This window comes from Mus caroli, unplaced genomic scaffold (assembly GCF_978045245.1).
Source record: "Mus caroli unplaced genomic scaffold, Mus_caroli_1 scaffold_11, whole genome shotgun sequence".
Taxonomy (NCBI): domain Eukaryota; kingdom Metazoa; phylum Chordata; class Mammalia; order Rodentia; family Muridae; genus Mus; species Mus caroli.
Genome location: NW_028227266.1, coordinates 115959137 through 115983382, shown reverse-complemented (window position 1 = coordinate 115983382; position 24246 = coordinate 115959137). Strand labels below are relative to the sequence as shown.

The 24246-nt window shown below is 43.0% G+C and overlaps 1 protein-coding gene across 10 annotated transcripts in view; it reads left to right on the top strand.

Moving 5' to 3' along the window:
• Positions 1 to 24246, top strand: part of Rbms3 (RNA binding motif single stranded interacting protein 3) — a 1312983-nt gene that overhangs the window by 829605 nt on the left and 459132 nt on the right. For all 10 annotated transcript variants that reach the window (XM_085828159.1, XM_085828156.1, XM_085828158.1 and 7 more), the window contains one exon: positions 10649 to 10707. In XM_085828159.1, the coding sequence (XP_085684285.1) occupies positions 10649 to 10707 (59 nt within the window). The remainder of the gene's footprint in view (positions 1 to 10648; positions 10708 to 24246) is intronic.

Genomic DNA, 24246 nt, shown 5'->3' with positions numbered 1-24246 from the left:
AAGCGGAGAGATGGCCCAGTGGTTAAGCATAATTAGTACTCTTGCAGTCACCTTTATGCCAGGGGATCCAGCGCGCCCTCTTTGGGCCTCTATAGGTAGTGCACAAACTTTAAAATAAATATTTTTTAATTGGGTATTTATTTCATTTACATTTCCAATGCTATCCCAAAAGTTCCCCACACGCTCCCCCACCCACTCCCCCACCCACCCACTCCCACCTCTTGGCCCTGTTGTTCCCCTGTACTGAGGCATATAAAGTTTGCAGGACTAATGGGCCTCTCTTTCCACTGATGGCCGACTAGGCCATTTTATGATTCTTATGCAGCTAGAGACATGAGCTCCAGGGGGGTACTGGTTAGTTCATATTGTTGTTCCACCTATAGGGTTGCAGACCCCTTTAGCTCCTTGGGTACTTTCTCTAGCTCCTCCATTGGGGGCCCTGTGGTCCATCCAATAGCTGACTGTGAGCATCCACTTCTGTATTTGCTAGGCCCCGGCATAGTCTCACAAGAGATAGCTCTATCTGGGTCCTTTCAGCAAAATCTTGCTAGTGTATGCAATGGTGTCAGCGTTTGGAAGCTGATTATGGGATGGATCCCCGGATATGGCAGTCTCTAGATGGTCCATCCACAACAAAATTAAATGAAAAATAAACAGAAAACGTCCACTTTGGGGTGATGATGGCTGTTTCAGGTTCATGCCTGCTTCTGATTATAGGACTGGTGGGAACATTGCATAGTTAATAATTAATAATTTTCACCAGCTTTCTCTCTGCACAGCATCCTAACTCAGCCAAACTTTTAACCGTCCCCTCTCATTGTAGGTGAAGGAAGAGTGTGACCTAGAGGGCGCCTGTGTTTCCTTCTCTTTCTTCTTAAGATCAGTTGTGAAGGAATGTCAGAGCAGCTGAACCTGTGGTGTAAGCTGTCATTGCATTAGCCGAATGATTAATAACTGAGCGTGAGAACTGAAAAAAGAGAGACTGGGTCATTTTGCTCAGATGGTAAAGCGCTTGCTTGCAAGGACAAGGACCTGAACTTAATCCCCCAAACTCACATAGAAACAGCGGGGCCTTGCACACACTTATATTCCCAGGCTGGGGAACAGAGGTGGAGATGAGCATCCCAGGGTTCACTGGCCACCGGACAAGTGAGAGAGCCTGCCACATTCAAAAACATGGATGGTACATGAGAAATGACTGCAAGCTGACCTTTGACCTTGTGCAGAGGTACTCATGCATACACAATTGTGCCCGCGCAAACACACACGCACCATCACACGAAAGGTCACTCCCTGTCTTTCAACACATTCTATTCTTGAGACAAAAGAACAGGTTTTCCGTTTAAAACATGGGACAGTGAAAACTTTCTAGATGAGCGGTAGATGGTGACATATTTGCCCCTCTGGGCTTTGATCTTCCTCAGACAGAATGCTCGCTCGTTGCTCTCTAGCACATAACCATCTGCTCCACCACAGGGGCCTGGTGCTGATGTAGTGCCAGCCAGAAGCTCGCTCAGCTAGAACGTCTCTCTAGAAGACTGCTAGTTTGGGGATCCTGTATCCCTTCATCAGATTCCATCTGCATTCCCTTTGATCATTTGATCTCTTTCTCCTGTAGAGTCAATGTAGACCCCTTATTGAAGCCCAGGCATGGTGCATAGTGGGATTCAGACCACTGTCAGTACAATGTACTGTCAGTGAGCATGATGTCAGGGTCTTGGTCCTCAGCAGCTCATGGTCGTGTGTGCTGTGGACACCCTTGCTACCTGTAGGTGTCTACCTCATCCTGAGTCCTGAGGGCTGGAACTGGGAACTGTTCTGGAGTTGGTTCGTTTCTGGAGTGGTGGTCCTCAAGAGGACAATGACAGCAGAAGACCCCCAGGGACCTTATAAGAGATATAAACTCTACAGTGTTATGCCATATCTACTGAAAGAGGACTTCCCTCATGGGCCAGTCTACCCATCAGTGCTAGCTAGTCCTCTGTGGCACTTAGGCAGGCATTAAAGTTTGAGGACTAGTTTGTTGATGTTCTTTAAAGTGGGTCAAATTTGAAGTACAGAACTATAGTACTGTAATGGTACATACCTACTATTAGCGCGGTGGATACTTTGACCGTAGCATACTTGTTCAGAAGAGAAGTGTGTTTTGCCTTTGTTTCTCTTATGTCTAAGATATATAAAATCATCTCTGAACTAGTGAGAGGGACTGGTGGGTAAAGGTGCTTGCTGTCAAGCCGAAGACTTCGGTTTGATCTCTTGGTCCCTCAGGGTGGAAGGAGAAAGCTGATCCCCTCACATTGTCCTCTGGCCTCTGCACGCAAACCATAGTGCACTCATGCAAGCACACTATGCACACCACAAACACACACACACACACTCATGCACACGTGTAATCATGTGTACACCGTAAGTAAAAATATTTATATAATATTTTATACATATTATATTTATTATATAATTATATACAGTATATTTGTAGAGTATTTTATTTAAAATAATTTATATAAATGAAATTATATATAAATATATTATAATATAAATAATAAATTAAAAAATTAATAGCATTTTTTTTTTGGTTTTTCAAGACAGGGTTTCTCTGTATAGCCCTGGCTGTCCTGGAACCCACTCTGTAGACCCAGTTGGCCTTGAACTCAGAAATTCGCCTGCCTCTGCCTCCCAAGTGCTGGGATTAAAGGCATGTGCCACCATGCCAGGCTATTAATAGCATTTCTGATTGTCAAAGTATCACCCGGTTTCAAATACTTCCTTCTCCAAAAACTTTGCTTCAGTTCCCACTTCTAGATGTTCTCTTACATGTTTCTTATAGGGAGTATTTAAAAGAGGAATTCTGTCCACCAAGTTCCCTCGGGTCCCTTCCCTTACCCCAAAGCCAGCAGCCCCAGGGGCCGAGGTATTTATTATGTGAGTGTGTTGCTGTTGCCATAGTGAAATACTACACGAGATGGCTGAACAAAAACATATTTGTTCTCAGTTCTGTGTGCTGAAACCAAGCTGTGCGCATGCCTGTCTCTACCATGGGATCTCTGTAGTTTGTAGATAGCTGTATGGTTCCATGCATCTTCTCATGTCTTTCCTCTGTGCCTGCCTCGATCATACTGTACCAAGGTCTGCTCGCATGGCTTCTTTTCTACCTTAGCAGTCTCTAAGAAAGGCTCTGTCTCCCACTACTGTGGCTTCCTGAGAGTCTGGGGATGAAGATGCCAGCAGATTCATTTGGAAAGGAATATACTTATTCTCACCCATCACAATTACATATGCCCTTGGCCATCCTGTGTGGCTCAAAGTAGTTAACTGTTCAAAATATGAATTTTAACGTTAACACTTTGTTATTTATTTTATGTGTATGTATATCTGCATAAATTTATTTATGCCATGGGTATGTAGGTCTCCAAGGAAGCAGAAAGAACCCCCTGCAACTGGAGTATATAGGCCAGTATGAGACAACGTGTGGCTCTGTAAGATCAGCAAGTGCTCTAAGCCACTTAGCCAAGTCTCCATCTCCCCAAATATAAATTTTTGTGGATGTGTGTATGAACTGTGGCTGGGGTAGTTTATCATGGGCTGATCCCTATCTCAATCCAAGCGGGTCACTCCACCTACAAACACATTCCATTAGCGCCCCTAAATGCCAAAAAGGAAATGAATGAGCCACCCAAGAAGTAGGGGGAAAATCACATTTGCTAAATGGATAGTGTTTCATCCATTAAATGAATGTGATACCTTCTCTGCGTCTGGTATCCATACAGAAGGCATGTGAAAAATGACTTAGCTGAGAGTTAATTGATGGCAGAGACTCTATCTTTAGTCTCCGCCTGCATTTTTTTTGAATTAATATACACAGTGGGTGATGTGGTGAAGGATTCAAAAATAAATTCTCTGTAGAAATATCCTACCAATTTGATGTCTTAATAATGTATGAAGAGCAAACCCATCATAGCGGTTATTTTCCTTTCAACTTTGGCAAATAAAAGAAGCCTTGAGTTTAAATTAGGCTTGTGTATGAAACAATGAACTATGTCAACAAAACAGTTTGATGTTGCTGCACTGTAAGACAAAGGATAAATGCCAGAGAGTACTGGCTCTTCCTTTTACAAATTACATGTAAAATGTGTATTGAGAAGCTAGTGTGCAAGGAGTTTAAAAAGATGATCACCAACATAGGAATTTAATTTGAATTATGGATATGTGTGTCTCTGTGTGGTTTTGTGCACATGAGAGCAGGCGCCCCAAGAGGACAGAGGTGTAGGCTCTCTGGGGAGCTAGAGTTACAGGACAGTTTGAGTTACTCAACATAGCAGCTGAAAAGGAAGGTAGAATTCTCTGCAAGACCAGTATATATTCTTCACTACTGCTTGTTGTCTTAGTTATGGTTTTAATGCTGTGAACAGACACCATGACCAAGGCAAAACTTCATTGGTTTTAATTGGATTAAATTGGGGCTGGCTTACAAGTTTAGAGATTCAGTCGGTTATCATCAAGGTGGGGTATGGAAACATCCAGGCAGGCATGGTACAGGAGGAGCTGAAAGTTCTACATCTGGTTCTGAAGGAGAACAGGAGAAGACTGGTTTCCAGGAAGCTAGGACAAGTGTCTTAAAGCCCACCCCCATAGTGACACGCCTACTTCAACAAGGCCACACCTACTCCAATAAGGTCAGACCTCCTAATACCGCCATTCTCTAGACCAAACATATGCTAACTATTCCAGCCATCTCTCCATCCTTGTTAGTTACCATTTTAAAGAGCATTCTGAACATAAGGAAGGTGTTTGAACCCTGGTTGAACTGGGGACTCTGTGACCACATTGGGTAGTCGGTGGACATGTACACACAACATGGAGTAGTGCATGTTGGTTTCCAAGAGTGTCCTGCCAGGGCTGTTAAGGGCCCGTCCATGCAGGCTGGGGAAAGCCCACATGGAAAGGCTTACAATAGAAGTTCTCTTACTCAATTTATTTATTTCCACCAAGCATTTCAAGCCCCTGCAGGAGTCGGCTGTGGAGAGTATTTTATCTCTTCTTGCTGTAGGAAATGAAGGGATGGCAAAGGGAATTGGATTTATCTGGCACTCCAGGTCCTAGCAAGCTCATGGGACCCCCTTGGCTGTCCATTTTCAGGCATTATTTAGTGACACGGTCACATTTTCTAAGGCCAGATTTTGTCTTCCACTCATGGGTGACAGAGCTGAAGAAAATCTTTACAAAGACTTAAATCTTGATCTAAACCTTAAAAAGAGGAGGCATGGTTATATATGGTCACAGCTAGCCTTGAGCTTAAAGCATATAAAAATATATAGTTTTTTTTAATCTAACTACGTGTGTGTGTGTGTGTGTGTGTAAGTGGTTTGGGCCTTTAAATAGCATAGAAACCGAGGGATTAGTCTACAGGTAGAGTGCTTGCCCCAGGCACAAGACAGCCTTCTACTCTGTCCTTGATGTAGGCAAAAAAGGAGAAATTAAAACTAGCCTCGAATTTATTACGTATAACAGTTGTTGACTCTGTGGAGAATCCCATGCCTGTTATGCAGAAAGCACCTGTTTGTCACCATGAGCAATCAGGTGTGAACTGTGACCAGCAACCGTTAAATACCATCTCTGTTGTTTCAAAGCAAACTTTGTGACATAGTTGTTAATGTAATACATTATCTCTGAACCCAGGAATGAAGTTCCTGCAACTCTGATAAGTGTCTGTGTGTGTGTGTGTGTGTGTGTGTGTGTGTGTGTGCACGCGCGCGCGTGTATGTGTATGTGCATGTGTATGAACGTGCTTGTGAGTGTGACTTGGGAAGCACCCATGTTCTGTGTTTTCTGGCTTCTGCTGCACTGGAAAGCTGAGCCTGGGATGTATAACCACTAGGATGGATGGGGGTAGTTTAGAACAAGTGTGGTTTGTATCTTTTTTAGAGACAGCAAGAATATCAGAGAGAAACAGAGTCACAGAGAGACAGACACAGAAAGAAACAAAGACATACACACACAGAGAGAGACAGAGACAGAGAGAGACAGAGAGAGACAAAGAGATGGATTTACAGTTATATCATCAATTTTGGAAAATAAAGTTATTCTCTTCATTTTATTTACTTAACAAAATAATTAATGCTTTAATTTTTTATCCTGCTTTTTGCAGGAGTGCATCCACTATTTTTTTTCTCACTATAAAGCAGTACTATAGTTTTTCACATATAGCACTGACTGAGTGAGACACTCATCTGGGTTGTTTCAGCACAGTAGGACAGCATAGTCTCGGAGCACTGTTGTTGGCTGGGATTCAGTGTGAGATGCGCTCATTTCTAATCGTGTCTTCACTAAGTTTCAACTTTGAAGGTACTTATGGAAAAAGAATACTGCAGGACTAGCTTTAGAAACCAATGAAGTGGGGCTAGAGCGACAGCTCAGTGGCTAAGAGCACTTCTGACAGAGGACCCCATTCAGTGGCTCACAGCCACCCATTCCAGGCTATCTGATGCCCTCTTCTGACCACCACCTGGAGCGTGCACACATGTGGAGAAGAGGCATATATACAGATAAAACATTCATAAAATAAAAATAAAGATGCAAAATAAAAATAGAGACAGAGAATCAGATTTTTAAAAAAAAACTTTAAATACAGTTCAGAAGATTTTTTTTGTTTTTTTGTTTTTAAAGATTTGTTTGTTTGTTTATTTATTTATTTATTTATTTATTTATTTATTATATGTAAGTACACTGTAGCTGTCTTCAGACACTCCAGAAGAGGGCATCAGATTTTTGTTACAGATGGTTGTGAGCCACCATGTGGTTGCTGGGATTTGAACTCAGGACCTTTGGAAGAGCAGTCGGTGGTGCTCTTACCCACTGAGTCATCTCACCAGCCCCCCAGAAGTTTTATCTTAAGGATTCTATACCTGTTGTGCATTAGTTTTATGTTTTGAACTCTGTGTCTGACTGTCTCCTCGTCTTCCTCCTCCTCCTCTCCTCCTCCTCCTCCTCCTTCTTTACTCCTTTCCTCCCTCCATTTCTCTCTCCCTCCTTCCTTTAATCTCTTGAATACTGTGTTAGTGTCACTTTTCAACAGAATAACGACATTTTTGCCTCTCCATGTTTCCTTCTTTCTCTCCTCTTTTCTCTCATTACAAACATTTTACCATTAAATAACTTTGTTTATTCATGTTACATCCTGATTGCAGCCCTCCTTCCAGTCCCCCTCACATAGCCTTTCCTCCATCCCCCCCCTTTACCTCTGAAAAGCTGGTGGTCCCTGCTGGGGAGAGTCAGCCCACCCTGGCCCCTTTAGTCACTGTTGGACTAGGTGTATATCCTTTCTCACTGAGACCAGGCAACACAACCCAGCTAGGAGATCAGGATCCACAGGCAGGCAATAGAGTCAAAGTAAGTCTCCACTCCAGTTGTTGGGGTATCTGCATGAAGACTAAGCTGCACATGTATTACATATGTGAAGGGGAGGGGGGCTAGATCCAGCCCTTGCATGTCCTTCTATTGGTGGTTTAGTCTCTGGGAGACCCTAAAGGTCCATGTTAGTTGAGCCTGTTGGTCTTCCTGTGGAATCCCTATCCCCTCTGGGTTCTTCAGTTCTTCCCCCAGCTCTTCCACAAGACTTCCTGAGCTCTGTCAAATGTTTGGCTGTGGGCCTCTGCATCTGTTTCAATCAGCTGCTGGGTGGAGTTTCTCAGAGGATAGTTATGCTAAGTCTTGTCTGTGAACCCAGGCTGACAGATTCAAGCATACCTTGAGGTTCCAAGGTAGTTGAAGGAGGAAGGCAGGCCAGCAGTGTGTCCACATGGGTCTACTGAGGACATCTTGGCACACAACCCTCCCCCACCCCCAACACACACACACAAGTGTCAGAGGTTGCTACAGCACTCACTTATGTCCGTCTCACACAAGGTACCGAGGATCCAGGCCAGCAGTGACAAATATAGCTGTCAACAGTGTCTTCACGTGTTGCATCTTTGTGGCAAGGCTTTGACCGACAAAGAGGCACCAAGGTCTCACAGTATGTTCCTGTAGATCCACTACCTGTTTAGTCACAGTGGTAGTTTGTTTCTTCCACCCACGCGTAGATCTCCATGGAGACGTGGCTGATTGGCACATTCATCAAGTTGAGTTCACGGTGGTCTCCAAGGAATCCTGGTGCACAGTCACAGAAATAAGCCCCAAGAACATCCTGTCACGTGGTACCACATAGACACGGCTGGGATCCACATTCATCAATTTCCAACTCACAGTTCACACCAGAACACTCTTGAAGATAGTCACACCAACTTTTTGTTTTTTTTAAAGCACCCATTTTTCTGAGCCACTATACCTAGTGAGCATCCATCTGGTTACCTGATATGACCTGTGGAACTTTCTCCTCTAAGGGTAGTACTGAAGTATGATAGCATATTTTTCTGGCTATTTTCTGTGGGGGGTCTCTGCAAACACCATGGCCGGCAGAGTAATAATCCAAACGAGGCAAGAAGGAAATCTGGTTCAACAGGCTCAATAGCTGGCATTGGTTCAAACTTCTGAAGTCTGATATGGGCAGTTTATTTTAGGCATACTTAAGTATGGTCCAATTTGTAAACTTCCTGGTGTAACACAGTGAGGTATAACTATATACAACTTTTTCTCTGAGTTCATGCAACTTCTTCCATGAAGATGAGTCCTAAAGATGTGTGTTACCCGAAGGGCTCAGGGGAGGATCTGGTGTAGTCTGGGTCATACAGAGAGTGTAGAGGTCATCTCAACCATGCACCATCTCCAGTCATGGTTGTAGGAGTTTGGGGAGCAACGAGGGGGAGGGGGTGTTTGGCTATACCTTTTAATGGCCATGTAGATTATTAAGTATCTTTGATCCTGCTTGTGAGAGCTTGGTATGACCAGACCCAATAAACAACATGAAATTACCTAGTTATTAGCCACCATCAGGGAGGATGAGTTGTAGACCTCTCTCTTCCTTTGAAGGAGACAACTCTGCTTGTTCAACAGTCCTCATTCTCCTACTGCCCTATGTGAACATAAGGACCTTTGTGTTCCCCAAATTTTCCCCAGACAGAAAACTTGAGGATGAACTAGAATGTGAACAGGAAATGTATATTGATGCCCGCAAACCTAGTGCTAGGGAAACAGAGGCAAGAATATGTTTAGTTCTGGACCAGCCTGGAAATATAGTGGAGGGGAAAGAATATGATCACCATATACTATATGAAAAAAGTGTTTTGAAGAAAGTAAAAAGAAAATGAAGGCAATGGTAGAATGGTATCCCAGCATGCCCAGGATAGCCTTGGATTTCTTACAGAGCTAAGGATGTCTCAGGAAAGCCTTGGATTTCTTACAGAGCTAAGGATGTCTCAGGATGTCCTCAGATTTCTTACATAGCTAAGGATATCTCGAACTTGTGATTCCCCCGCCAACACTTGGCATGACAGACATGCACCACCACTTCTAGTTTATGCAGCTCTGGGGATTGAACCCAGGACTTTGTGCCTGTCAGCCAAAGACTATTACCTTACTGGCCACATCTGTCTCCTAGTGGAAGATTTTGAGAACTGAAATTTTCAGGGACTGGTCCTCTGAGGGAGGTGATCAGAGAGAGCGGTATGAGGAAAAGCCAGATGTAGAGGCAGCTACCCTGCCTCTCATGCTGCCCCCAGCACTGCAGGCAAAGCCATCAGCCTTCAGAACAACCCTGCAAGGGGGACAGTGTTCCTCTCAGCAATCGTCCTCTGCTCACGGGAAGCCCATTTGTTATTTATTCATTAAGTTTATTCATTTTCTTATTCTGTGTATACAAATGTTTGGCCTACCTGCATTTCTGTGCACCACATGTGCTCCTGGTGCTGGTTGAGGTCAGAGAGGATGTAGGATCCTCAGGGACTAAATAATAATAACAATAATAATTTTATTATATAATAATTGTTATATAAATTATTATTATTATTATTATTATTATTATTATTATTATTACTATTATTATTATTTTGCAACTGAGTCTCATGTATTCCAGGCTGACTTTGAATTCCCCATGTGGCCAAGGATCACCATGAACTCTTGATCCTCCTGCCCCCACCTCTTGCCTGCTGTGACTGCAGAAGCATAACAATATATCTGGTAAATGGGTTGCTGGGGACTGAATCTGGAGCAGGGTTCATGCCAGCCAGGCACTCTCTCAACTGAGCTAACTCCCCAGCCTGAAACTTCTCAATTTTACAGAAGGAGATGTGGTGGCTGTGAGGAGCTGGACTAAAATGTTCAGGACAACAGCAGAGGTCTGAGTGAGAATTGGTCACAGGCCCCAGCCTAGCAGCATGCCTTACTGTGGAGGTACACAGCTGGCTCTGCATGTTGCTTCCCTCTATGGATACCTGTGCCACCCTGATGGGCATACGCCTCTAGGCCCAGCCCAGTGCTCACCCACAGAAGCAGAGTCCCAGGGTATCAAGAATAGCGGGTACAATAGTAGCCTGGTGTGAGAGTGGAGCTCACCCTCCCAGTTGCACCTGTGCTAAGTAGTGTGTGCCCCAATGTTCATGAAAGTCATGTGAGTGTCTTCACTGGGTCGCAATAACACAGAGCTTTGTGTTCTCTCTCTCTCTCTCTCTCTCTCTCTCTCTCTCTCTCTCTCTCTCTCTCTCTCTCTCTCTCCCAGGTATGGAAAAATCGTATCCACAAAGGCAATTCTTGACAAGACTACGAATCAGTGCAAAGGTAGGTGTGAATTTCTCCCCACCCTTCAGTCGATGGTGCCTCCAGCAGCACGGGACCGTGGTGTGCAGGGCATGGCAAACCCGTGGGACGTTGTCAGTGCTTTGAGGGGTTGCATTCCTGGTAACGTTGCTCATTAATTTTTTTTTTTCATTAACAAACAAGATGAAAATCACAAATCAGGACAAGTATCAAATTGCTTCAACAGAAAACTAAATTACCTTCTAACAACTTCGGGTTGGTCTAATTCGAATGCTATTATCAATGATATAAATTGATTTCCTATATAAAGATGAGGTGCACTGGGGGGGGGAAATGGTCTCAGGCAAATCATGCTTTAATTTCTCTGTTCTTCAGAGCTCTTGCAACATTTGTTGACAGGAACGAATTTAATGATGGGCCAATTGGATCTATGCTTTGGCTATAAATATCTCACAAGATTTCAGGGTATTATTAAGTTAGGCTTTTTCACTCCCTGCTGGAAATATTCCAGAATCATTTGACAATGTCTGTGGCTTGCGTTTCTTCATGTCTTGAATCTCACGCAATGTTTAAAGGTTACATTAAATTATTTGCATAATCTATACGGTCACTGCTACATGACTTGTTTCTGACTGGGAAATTAGAATGCTTCTTGTCACATACATTATTTCTTGCCCTTAATCCAGTATGCATTGTAATACTGAAATCAAGCACTGTGGGCAAGGCAAAAAGAGCATGTGCCAGTGTTAGCAAAGGACATTCATGTCCTCCTAAATGTACCCTGACCTTCCGGGTAATGGTAGTCAGATTCATTTCAGTAGCTTTTCAAAGAAAAGTGTTGCTTGTCTTTGACCAACTCAGACTAAACAGGAACAAGACAGAGAACATCAGCTTGTAAGTTCTGTCTCTAAATACTTCAATTTACGGTTGAAAACAAACACACCCCAAGATAAGCAAGCGTAGACGCTTGCCCGCAGTTCCAGCACCTGGAAGGCAGAGGGGGGTGGGTTTCAACCATGTTCGCTAGCTAGGCTAGCTGAATCTATGAGGTCTGGGTTCATATAGAGCCTCCCTCAGCAAAGGTGGGGAAACCAAGGGAGGTGCCCAGGGCACACATCTCTGGCTTTCACATGCACACGGAAAAGCAAACCCCAACATCTTCAGGGGGACCGTTATGACCGTCACTGTCAGTGTGGCGAGGAGATCCCAGAAGGAGCTGCAGAACACTGGAGGAGAATGTTTCCTTCTTAGGAATGAAAATTATAAAATTCAGAAAGCAAGGGATGGCCAGGAAATCTAGATGCTCAGGGACATTTTACAATTTACATTGTAAATAATTACAGTTATTATGTAAAGTTATTTACAATTATCCAGGAAACATTGCTGTGGTCAATGAAAAGAGACACAGAGCTTTGGAGCTTTTAAAAATTGTATCTGTTGGATCTTAGTGATTGTGAGCACTTGTGAGAACCTGAATTCAGTTTCCAGAACCAACATGGTATCTCACAACTGTAACTCCAGCCCCAAAGTATCCCATGCCCTCTTCTGGCTTCCGTGAGCATTGGATGCACACACACACACACACACACACACACACACACACACACAGGCAAAATCCATAAACACATAAAATAGAAATAATAATGTTAAATAAAAGAAAAATAAAAGTGTATCCTGTATACAACATGGGCCTCTTATTAGTAGTTGTTTGTGGCAATCATACTTTGATTTCTGTGTATTTCAGAAAAGATGTTTTAGGGGAAGAATGAGCGGAGCTGAATTACTGACTAAGAAGTAGAGAATGTGTGCCTATCTGTCTGTCTGTCTATCTATCTATCTATCTATCTATCTATCTATCTATCTATCTATCTATCTATCATCTATCTGTCTGTCTGTTTATCATGTATCTATCCATCCACCCATATGCTATCAACCTATAGTTCTAGGGGAGGAAATGAGAAAGGTGTCACCCTGCTTCCTAACACCCTAGTAGGATGGGGGTGGCTGTGAGAGATTTCAGAAGTTTTTACCAGCAGATACAAATAGGATAAACAATTGTACTTGAGAAAAAATGCTGATAACTGCTTATGGTGGCCATGGAAAATGCTGAAGAAGAAGAAGGGACTACATATGAGCTGGCCAAGGTGCAGGGGCTTGATTAGCCAGTCACTGAGGAATGAAGAAGGATATTAGAGTCCTCCAAAAGGGAAACAGGGAAAGACCAGAAAAAGAACCTCATTTGGGAAGTCATGTGGAGAAATAATGAGATTAATACCAGAGATCCAGGGTAGAGAAGGGAGGCTTTTGTACCATCTGATAATAGAAGAATCTAAGTTGTAGAGTCTCGGTGTGGGTGATATGAAGACTTAACTTGCTCGTCCTGTGGAAGGAGGAATGTTGTGGAAAAGCAAAAACAAGCAAGCAAGCAAGCCAGCAAGCCAGCAAGCAGATCTCAATCTGGAAAGGCTGAGGAGTTGGCTCAGTGACTGAGAGCACTTGGTATTCCTGCTGAGGAGCCAGCACCACACCCTGTAACTCCAGCCCCAGGGGATCTGATGCCCTCTTCTACCTTCTGTGGACACTTGCACACACATGCACACACAGAGGAAAATGCATACACACATATAAACATAAATAAGAATTAATTTTAATATGGATTATTACAATCACATAGTAATAAATAATAATGTTGATTAGGAGGACTGTAAGAGGAATAGTGTCCACAGAACAAGTTAGACAGCCACAAGGAACAGGAAGATGTCAGCGATTGACAATGATAGTTTAGGTGCACTTAGGCAGCAGATGTAGCATGTATACCATCTATGCTGGTTAACGTGAATGTGCCCATCCATCCCTCTTAGCGATGTGTTCAATGGGCAAAGCCTTCTACAAAGGCTTTGTGGAAAAAAAGCAGTGAAGGGCATAATGTTGATACTATTGTGACACACAAAAGATTTTCTCAAATACTTTATCCAAACCTGTTTTCAAAACTATGACCGTATATGCCGCACAAGGCTAACTGTTCTTCCTCTGTATTCAGAGAAATATTGGTTTCTGAGGTATATAAAACTGTTATATAGCTATTAAGATTGGAATCGCGAGGATTGCACTGTCAAAACCCTGAGAAATATTTATGGTATGGAGGTAAATCAATATAAAAAGAATATTGGAATGAGCATATTATATATGGAGAGGTATCAACACGTGGGAGCTGTCTCTATGACTACGGTGGAGTCTTACCACTCAGGTGTAGTTGTCTCTCAGCAGACCAACTATGTGGCTTAGGCTCAGTCACTCAGCCCCACTGAATTCTGTGCATGAAGAGCTAATGGTGACAGGAAGGGTTTGCACATAGTGTGTTGTGATGCTACATACAGATGCTACATACAGATAAAGCTCGACATATACTTTATATTACAGTACTTGAACACATATGCACACACATAGACAAATACACAGCTATACATAAACATGAATAAAAATAAATCTTAAGATTTCAAATGTAAGAGGACTGGAAGAGCAATAGCATCCACAGAACAAGTTAGGCAGCCACAGGGGACAGGAAAATGTCCACAATATACATGTGTTCTCAATGAAACATACACAAAATAAACACTTCACAGAAAATTCTAGCGACTTATTTGTGTCAGTGCTGTGGACATACATGTGTGTGCATGTGTATGTATGTGTGTACATGTGTATGTATATGTGTGCATGTGTATGTATGTGTGTGCATGTGTATGTATGTGTGCATGTGCATGTATGTGTGTGTATGTGTATGTATGTGTGTGCATGTGCACAGCTGTGCGCATACTTGTGTAATGTTAGATGTCTTCCTTGGTTGCTCTCTATCTTATTTTTAATACAGGACTTTCACCAAATCTGTAGCTCACTGGTTCAGCTAGACTGGCTGACCAGCAAGTCACAGAGACACTCCCGTCTCTGCCTCTTAAGAGGCATGTTAACATTTATGTGGGTTCCAGGGATCAGAACTCAGATCTTCTCATTTGTATAGCAATCGCTTTACCCACTGACCATCCCTCCTGCCCAGGAGGCTGTAATATCTTTGTTTGTTTCTTTGTGGCAATTTGTGTGTGTGTGTGTGTGTGTGTGTGCTTCATGTCTGAGAACACTTGTACCTGCAAGTGTGTGTGTGTAACTGCAACCTATGTGTGTTTCTTTATAGAGGCCCAAAGCTGATGTCAGGAATCTACCTTAATTGGATCTACTTTATTCACTGGGGTGAGGTCTCTCAGTTAAACACACACACAGCTAGCTTGTTAGCTTTCTCTGGGAAATCTGTTGTCTCTTTGTTCCTAGTGCCGGAATTACAGATGGGTCACCACTCATGCTTGTGGGTCCTGAGGATTCGAACTCAGGTCCTTTTGCTTGGACAGCAAGTTCATTACCCAGGAAGTCCAGGGCAGCATTAGAAAGGAAAATTATGTTAGTGCAGAACCACAGCCATTTGTTATTTTAATATTTCTTTTAATCTATTTTGTGGTATTTTCAAGAAAAAATAAACGCAGCACCCAGAACTGATTTCAATAGTGTTTTTGCTTTCTTTTTATATATGTGTGTGACCATCTGGGCAGCATGTCTGTTCACCCTGTGCATGCAGTACCCAAAGATACCAGAAGAGGGCATCAGGTCTTCTGGGACTGGTGATAAAGAGGTTTGTGGATTTCCATGATGGTAGGGAGAATGGATCCCCTCCTTATTCTTTTTTTTTTTTTTTTTTTTTTTTTTTGGTTTTTTTCGAGACAGGGTTTCTCTGTATAGCCCTGGCTGTCCTGGAGCTCACTTTGTAGACCAGGCTGGCCTCGAACTCAGAAATCCACCTGCCTCCGCCTCCCGAGTGCTGGGATTAAAGGCGTGCGCCACCACGCCTGGCCCCTCCTTATTCTTAACCACGGAGCCATCGCCCCAGCCCAGAGCTAGTTTAAATTTTGTCTACATGTTGGTTATTCTATAAAACCTCAGGAACTCATGGCCATTCATGGTCTTGCTGTGTCAACTAATCTCACGTGTAATTGAGTTTGAAGAACACAATCTACAGTTTGTTGTTTTAAACAGTAAGCAGTGGTCAGGTCTTCCATGGGCTCATTCTTAGGAAAAAGATGAAAGTCTGGGAGGTGTCTGGAGATGGTTTATAAATGACTAAAATCATGGAGGCTGTTCTTAGAGGACACAACTTGGATTTAATCTCCCTATTACAACCTCCCTTCTAGCTGGAGGCTAGGTAACCAAAACAGACCTGCCAGAAGACATGGGTTTATTTATTTCTGTTTCTTTTTCTTTTTTTAAAATGTGTCGCCAGCTTTCCATAAAAAGCTACACAGGCTGAATATCCTCAAGTTTTGAAAGGCATGAGAAAAATAGGCATGTTAGTCTCCTTCAAGATGCAGACAGAAGGCGTCAGCTGGCCTCCATGTATCAACCCCCAGGCTCTGGTTCCGCCTCAGCTTCTAGTAGATAGCTTTTTATTCTTTTTAGGTCCCACCTGCAACCTGGACTGCAAGAGATCCGAACTCAGGTCTTCAGGTTTGTGTAGGAAATAGTTTATCTACTGAGCTATCTTCCCACCATATGTTTACATATTCATTTTATTTTTGACACAGGGTCTTGCTATGCAGCTGGCCCAGCATGCACAGATCTGCCTGCCTCTGCCTCCCAAGCACTGGGATTCAACAATGCACAGCCACACTCAGCGTCCCACGCTTGCTTGAGTGCTTTAAAGCTCTTTCTAGTATGTGGATGGGGGACCATAGATTGGAGTAAGTTTAGAACTGGTCAATATACTTCTCATGCCACTCATAATTGCTAAGGAGGCTTATTGATATAGGACATTCAGGTAGGGCCAGGAATGAAAAGTCCCCTGAGCCTGGAGAGAGGATGTGGCTTAGTCTCTCATGCTAGGTCAGGTGTGGCTGAGTGTGAAGTAGCCTCTGCATCTACACAGGCCCTTGTACCATGACACACACAGAGCAGGGGTATACCTTCGTGCATGCGGGACTACTTAATCTAGTCAGGTAGCATGGCTACCCTGAGGTCTTTCATAGAGAAACAACTCAAGGAGAGGAGGGCGGTTGGTATCGTGCTGTGGAGAGCTTTTCTCAAGTGCCTTTTATTTTCTGAAATCAACCTGCGCAAAAAATAAATGTTCTGTGAAATTTATGAGTCTGAGGAATTGCATTTTGAGAGGACTAGGTACCTCCAACAAGGTGGGCTCACAGTCTATTGAGCAAGAGGCTTATGAAAGAAAATGGTGTGAAAAACACATCTATTCAATTTTCAAATAATGGGATCGGATTACAAAAATAAATAAATAAATGAAAAGACCAAACAGTTTCACTTCCGGCAAATAGCTTTTCCTGTGTGACAATGGATGTGTGATTGTTCCTTGGGCTCCTCTTGGGGCTCCCTCATCTACTCTGACATTGATCTGACACCTCACCTCATCACAGGCAGCATGCATGTGTGCACGTGTGCTGTGTGCATGTGTGTACAGGTATGCATGTGTGTACATGTATGCACATGTGTACATGTGTGCATGTGTGTACATGTGTGCATGTGAGTACATGTGTGCACGTGTGCAGTGTACATGTGTGCACGTGTGCATGTGTGTACATGTGCATGTGTGCACTTGTGCACATACGTGTGCATGTGCTTGAGTGGGTACTAATATCATCTCCCAGTCTTATTTCCAGAAGGTTGGTTCATGTGGAGACTCCAGTAACTTCTGTCAGGCCATCCTGCTGTTCTGTGCCTTTTATTTAGACAGACATGCCCAACCCTTGGACATCCTGAGACCTTGTTGTCATCTCCAAAGTTCACACTCACGCATCACACAAATGATGTACCAAGAACAAACAAACTAAAAACAATGAAAAACTTACAATATTTTAAGTATGTTTACAGGTTTATAATTTTGTGCTGGGTCACATTCATAGATATCCAGGGGGCATGCAACCCGTGGCCCATGGGATAGACCATGGGATGGACACACCTCTATGAAATTCCAAAGCTGGCTATGCCTTGATAGTGTTCCTCAACCAGGCAGCCAAAGGCTGCTCCTCTGCCCAGGGTCATCCATGGTGAGCATGTGTTCCCAGTACCAGGATACTAAAATGCTTGTCGCTATTGTTGATCCAGTGTTAACTTGTAAACTTTCTAGAATAAGCAATGAGATAGGTTCTCTCTTGTGGCTTGGGGAGTCACAAGCTTGCTACATTGTTTACTGACTGCTATATCGATATTAGGCAAAAGTAATAAAAAGTAACTGCAAACATTACATCTCACAAGAAACACTGCTGTTTTAATCATGGATTTTTATATGACAGCATTTAATACTGTTTCCCACCTCCCAGTTCTTTTATACAAGAAGAGATAATATGATTTATTAGCCAAATTCTAATAGTTACAATGACATATTAAGTAGCTTAAAATCAGGCTGGTAGAGTGATATTTTCAGTCGTAATCATAATGTGACTTATTGGCCCATTATTTTTGATGTTTAACACTTATCCTGTATATGTGCATGGGTCTATATGGTGGTATGTATATACCTTTGTACTGAGTTTGTAGTCTTTGTCTAGTGTGTATTCACCTCCAACTCCATGTGAGACTTCTTACTCCTGGGCTCTTCAGCCCACAGGGCAATTCTAGGGGCTACTTGAATTCTAGGGCCTTACTTTCTCATGTGGGAACCTCTGATGTCACCTCAGAGGAAACCCCAAGTCCCATGAGACGTATCAAGATGCCAAAAGCATAGTGTGAAATGTGTTTCACTGAACTAGTCTTGGGAAGAAGTCAGAAGATTTATTTTATGATTTAGAGTTCATCCCGTTTTCTGGTTTGAGTATCCATTTCTGATCATCTATAATTATATAAATATATGGGAGATTCTAGATATGAATCTACATTGAAAGTAATATGTTAACTCTGATCACGTACGGTGCACAGATATAGTGTATATGCATCTGTAGATTTGTTAAAAGGCCAACACTGGGGCTGGAGCAATGTCTCAGTGGCCATGGGAACTCACTGCTCTTGCTGAAGACCCAGGTTTAGCTGCCAGCACTCACAGAGAGGCTCACAATAGCTGGTAACTCCGAGTGCCCTCTTCTGGCTTCCAGGACATCCTGCACACAGGCATATACATACAAACAAAGTAAGGAAACACATATAATTTTTAAAATGTCAATATTCAGTACCATGTTAACAAGAAAACTTTCAAATACCAAGAAGAATATTTTTCAGATATAAAATGGGGCCATAGGTCCATGGCAGAATGCTTTAATAGTGCAAACAAGGTGCTGGGTTCCATCCCCATGCATAGGGGGAAAATAAAAATACGTTCAGACACTCCTAATCCTTTTCTGTTCATACCTACACCAAGGAACTATGAAGATTACATTAACATTTCTTGAAAAAGTTATTTAATATTTGTGAATATCATTTTTTCCTCAATCATCAAATGAGCCTGTCTCTGTGACAAAGTAAAACTGAAAACTGTTTGAAGTCACGTGGTAAGCTGTAGGTACACAGGTCAAGTGAACCCCTCTGTGGGTCCGGTCTTGGGGTTCTGCTTGTGGGAACTTAGTACCATAGACATACATAGCTTTGTACAGTTCTGAGCTTGTGCTAAGTGTGGAAGCTGTGTGCGACTCAGGGTTTGCTGATAGCTGGAGGAGAAATGCTAAGAGGATGTTTCTTCCCTACATTTTGCAGTTGCCTATAGAATACCAAGGCCTGTGAGTCTGATGTTGCTGGGAAAAACACATTCCCTCACAGTGGCAGGGGGTGGGATTCATTCTGATTGAGTTGGATAGGTCCTGGAAAGAAAATATTTCTTTGTTCACACTCTGTGATCTTGGCCACTCTGCAGTGTTGTTTTACAAGTTCAAAGGCACAAAGAAGAAAAAAAAAGCCTTTAGACTCTTGCTTTGTTGCTGTGTCTGTCTATGTTGAAGCAGAGAGCTTTTAGGATGGGCTCCATAGCCACACAGTCTGAGGCTCGCCTTGCAGACATTACCTTATTGGTTAATCTCATTTCTATTGAACCAGGTACGTTCCTTCCATTCAGTTTAGATCTGAAGACAATGGAGTTTAAATGAGGGCATTTATTCTCATGTGCACAGTGAAACACCAAAAATAGAAAGTTGTAAAATCATAAACTGACTTTAAAGCATGCATATGTCATTCATCACCATTTAACAAGTAACTATTATCTGGCGGGGCCATTTCTTTACCCACAAAATATTGTAGATAAAATACTTGTGGACTGGGTTTACAGAATCACTAACAACCTTGTGTGTGCTTTGCCCTGTGCTGGGAGAGAAGAGAACTGTGTGGCTTGCAGTCAACTTCTAAACCTGTTAAGAAAGAGGCAGTCCATTTTATTGTGTTATTTATTAATTTAGTCTGTATTTGTGTGACCATGGTGGATGTAGATGTGTGTTGTGTATGTGCAGATGGGTGTGTATGTGTGGGAGAGTGTAAGCATGTCTATGTGTATGCATGGAGGCTCAAGGGGGGATGCAGTGTGTCCTGCCTTTAGTCTCTGCCTTCTTGTGTTGGAGACAGCCTGGAGTTAGGCTGGCAGCCAGTGAACCCCAGTGTTCCCCTGTCTCTGCCTCCACAGTGCTGGGATTACAAGCATAAGCCACTCCTTGCATTTCATGTGGGTGCTGGCAGGGGCTGGGGGTGGGGTTAAACAATTCAGGTTGTCCTGCTTGCACAGTGGGTATCCTTACACAGTGAGCCACCTCCTTACTTTCCGGTCCAGTTTGTTTTAATTGGTACACATTCAGGTTGCCATGCTACTCCTTCTGCTCATGTCAGCCCCGACAGGGAAGGCAGTGGAGTCCCTGAAGCTGCTGAAGAAGCTTTCTCTGTGGTGTCTTTAGTGAGATGCTGAACCCTAATAAACTATCAAGCTGCCAATCACGGCCGACGCCACTGTCGGAAGTTGTCCAGTATGGGAAAAATCAAGAAGGCAAGCAAAGGATTTCAGGGACACCATAGGCAGAGAAGACGGGGAGCCTTCAGATGAAGGCTATGTGAAAAACCGACAAGATGGAAAGAGTGAGGTCAAGGGCAGGATTTGGTGAGATGTGCAAGACCCCTTGGAAATCATGTGACTAGGAGTACTTTGGCTAAAGTAAAATAATTTTTTTTTAAAGTTAACTGATGAGGCACACATACCTCCAGTAGTATTGAGATAGTGTGATTTGTGAGGCTGGAGAGGCATCTCAGTGGCTATGAGCAATACATATAAAGGATCCAAGCTCAGACCCCAGGACCCATACCTGGCAAGTCACGATTGCCAGTAACTCCAGCTTCAGGGGACTAAACACCTTCTTCTGGTCTCTATGAGTTAGCACCTGATCACACATGATATTCATGTGTGCACATCACACACACACACACACAGAAACACATACACACACTCAGCAATGAAAACAAATCTTTAAAAATTACAATGACCTGAAAATTTTCAAAGAACCCATGGGATCATCTCAGGGATGGAGGGTCCCAGACCAGAAAACCTCTAATTTTGTATTTAAAGTATAAAGAATTATGAGAACTGCTGTATTCCTTCACAGGAACACAGGTGATTAAATAAAGAAGGAGATGGTGAGAGCAAACCCCAACTAGTGTAAAATTTCCCCCAAATTTTCCTTCTTTCCCCCATTTTTTTTTATTTGTTGTCCTGGGGCTTGCACCTACATCCTATTCCTCTGGCCAAGCGTTCACTCACCCAGCTACTCAGCTACATGCCCATCTCCTCCTCCATTGCTTTGCGAAAGAAATGACATCTGTCCCAAGTAGAATGTAGATATACATATACACAGCTCATATTTAAAATTATCGCATCTCCTATACATATAGATTCACTTGCGTTTGTCATGGTGTTATACAAAGATCACACGTGGAAAATATTTGTAATATAATTTTATTCTGAGAGAAGAAGTTAAATATTTATTTCAATAGTTGCCTTAAGGTTTTTTATTTTAGTTTAATGAAATATAATTCTCAAAATCAAAGCGATCAAAACAAAAACAAACAAACAAAAAAATACAGTACACTTCCTGCTCCCAAGGATTCTGTTGTGCGGCACCCCCTGGAGAAGACTTGCTCCTGCAGGTCAGGCTCCTTGGTTTTTCTTCTTTGGGGAGAAGTGATCTAAGAGAGCAATGAGTTTGTGCTGCAGGTATGGTAACTACAGCAAAGCTTAGTGGGGCTGGAGGGTTGGCTCAGCATTGAAAAGCACTGGTAGCTCTGTAGAGAAGCAGGGCTCAGATCTCACACCCATCGAGCAAGCTGGGTATCCCACATCTGCCTGCAACTCCAGTGCCCAAAGATCCAGTAACTTCTCCTGACCTACACATGAACACCCATGTATGCATACACACAGGCATACACACAATTATACACATGCATGTGTGTGCATACACACATACGTGCACACACCTTTTGAAAAAACCTTGGTTAAGCATGTATGGTGTGATGTATGATGTGATGTATGGTGTGATGTATGATGTGATGTATGGTGTGATGTATGAGGCACATTTTAAATGCATGTGAAACATAGCCTTTCCATCCTGCATCAGCTTCACTTGCCATTATTATTCCTGTTATTAAATAATGGCTAATATCACATAGATGCATCCTTATGGTGTATCCAGTCCTTATTCTCCTTCCTATCCATGTGACCTTTAAAGGTTTCTGTTTAAAGCCTAGGCTTTGGCTCTATTTTCTTTTAGGGAAAAATTCCAAAATCCTTATAGAGTGTATCTGTCCAGATATAAGTGACCTTCTGCAGACAAGGAGAAGCAAATATTCTGGGTGAACTGGTAAGGACATGAGATGCATGGGAAGCCAGGGGCAGGAATTGTGGTACCTCCACAGACCCATGGCTTTCTGAAACCAGCCCCAACAGTGTAACTGTATACAGGTGCAGGTGAATTTGTCCCTCTGTTCACTAAAGCATGAGAGAGAGAGAGAGAGAGAGAGAGAGAGAGAGAGAGAGAGAGAGAGAGAGAGAGAGAGAGAGATTTCATACTCCCTTCCATCAGTGGGACCAGCCAACCAGTCCAGCAGTGAAATGTGAGATAGACAAGACTGAGGATTCCAGATTGAAATAAAGAGCTAGAAATAAAGTTAGGAGGATAGAGAGGACCAAGAGGAGGAGGCTTCCTGCCCAATCAGGAGGAAGGAGGAAAGATGGAAGAAGAAGATAAGGAGGAGGGTGAGGAAAAAGAGAATGAGGGAGAAGGGGAGGAAGAGGGTTAAGTAGGAGAGGAAGAAGAAAAGGAATGACGAGGAGGAGGAAACAAGAAGAAAGAAAAAAGAAAGAGAGAAAGAATGAGAGAGAAAGAGAGAGAGAGTGAGAGAGAGAGAGAGAGAGAGAGAGAGGAAGGAAGGAAGGAAGGAAGAAAGAAAGAAAGAAAGAAAGAAAGAAAGAAAGAAAGAAAGAAAGAAAGAAAGAAAGAAAGAAAGAGGAAAAAGAAGAAACAGCAGATTCAGAGAAGGAGAACAGAGGAGGAAGAGGGTGCCTTCTTAGGGCCTGGGTCAGGAATGGTGTCCTCATTTGATTTCTCGGGCGAGAAGCCATGCTTCCTCTTGTGAACTCAATGTGAATTATGATGCTACGTTGTCCTCTCTCAGATGTGACAAACATTGGTTCTGCGACATGTCATCTCACAGATGTGACAAACATTTGTTCTGCTGGTAGACTGTGTAGTATTATAAATAGGCTGTGTAACTGAGTCCCCACCAAGGTCTTCATTTATAACACTCTCATAATGCATCAGAGAGAAAATGCATGTGGGGCAGAGGACTGTCATTTGGCTCCACCATGCTTTAAAAACATTTAAGCTCTGGGGGGTACTGGTTAGTCCATATTGTTGTTCCACCTATAAGGTTGCAGACCCCTTCAGCTCCTTGGGTACTTTCTCTAGCTCCTCCATTGGGGGACCCTGTGTTCCATCCAGCAGATGACTCTGAGCATCCACTTCTGTATTTGCAAGGCACTGGCATAGCCTCACAAGAGACAGCTATATCTGGGTCCTTTCAGCAAAATCTTGCTGGCGTATGCAATAGTGTCTGTGTTTGTTGGCTGATTATGGGATAGGTCCCCGGGTGGGGCAATCTCTGGATGGTCCATCCTTTTGACTCAGCTCCAAACTTGTCTCTGTAACTCCTTCCATGGGTATGTTGTTCCCATTCTAAGGAGGAATGAAGTGTCCATGCATTGGTCTTCCTTCTTCTTGATTTTCTTGTGTTTTGCAATTTGGATCTTGGGTATTCTAAGTTTCTGGGCTAATATCCACTTATCAGTGAGTGCATATCCAGTGAGTTCTTTTGTGGTTGGGTTGCCTCACTCAGGACAGAGCTCATGTCTCTACCTGCATATCTAGCAGAAGATGGCCTAGTCAACCATCATTGAGAAGAGAGGCCCCTTGGTCTTGCAAACTTTATATGCCCCAGTACAGGGGAACACCAGGGCCAAGAAGTGGGAGTGGGTGGGTAGGGGAGCAGGGTGGGGGGAGG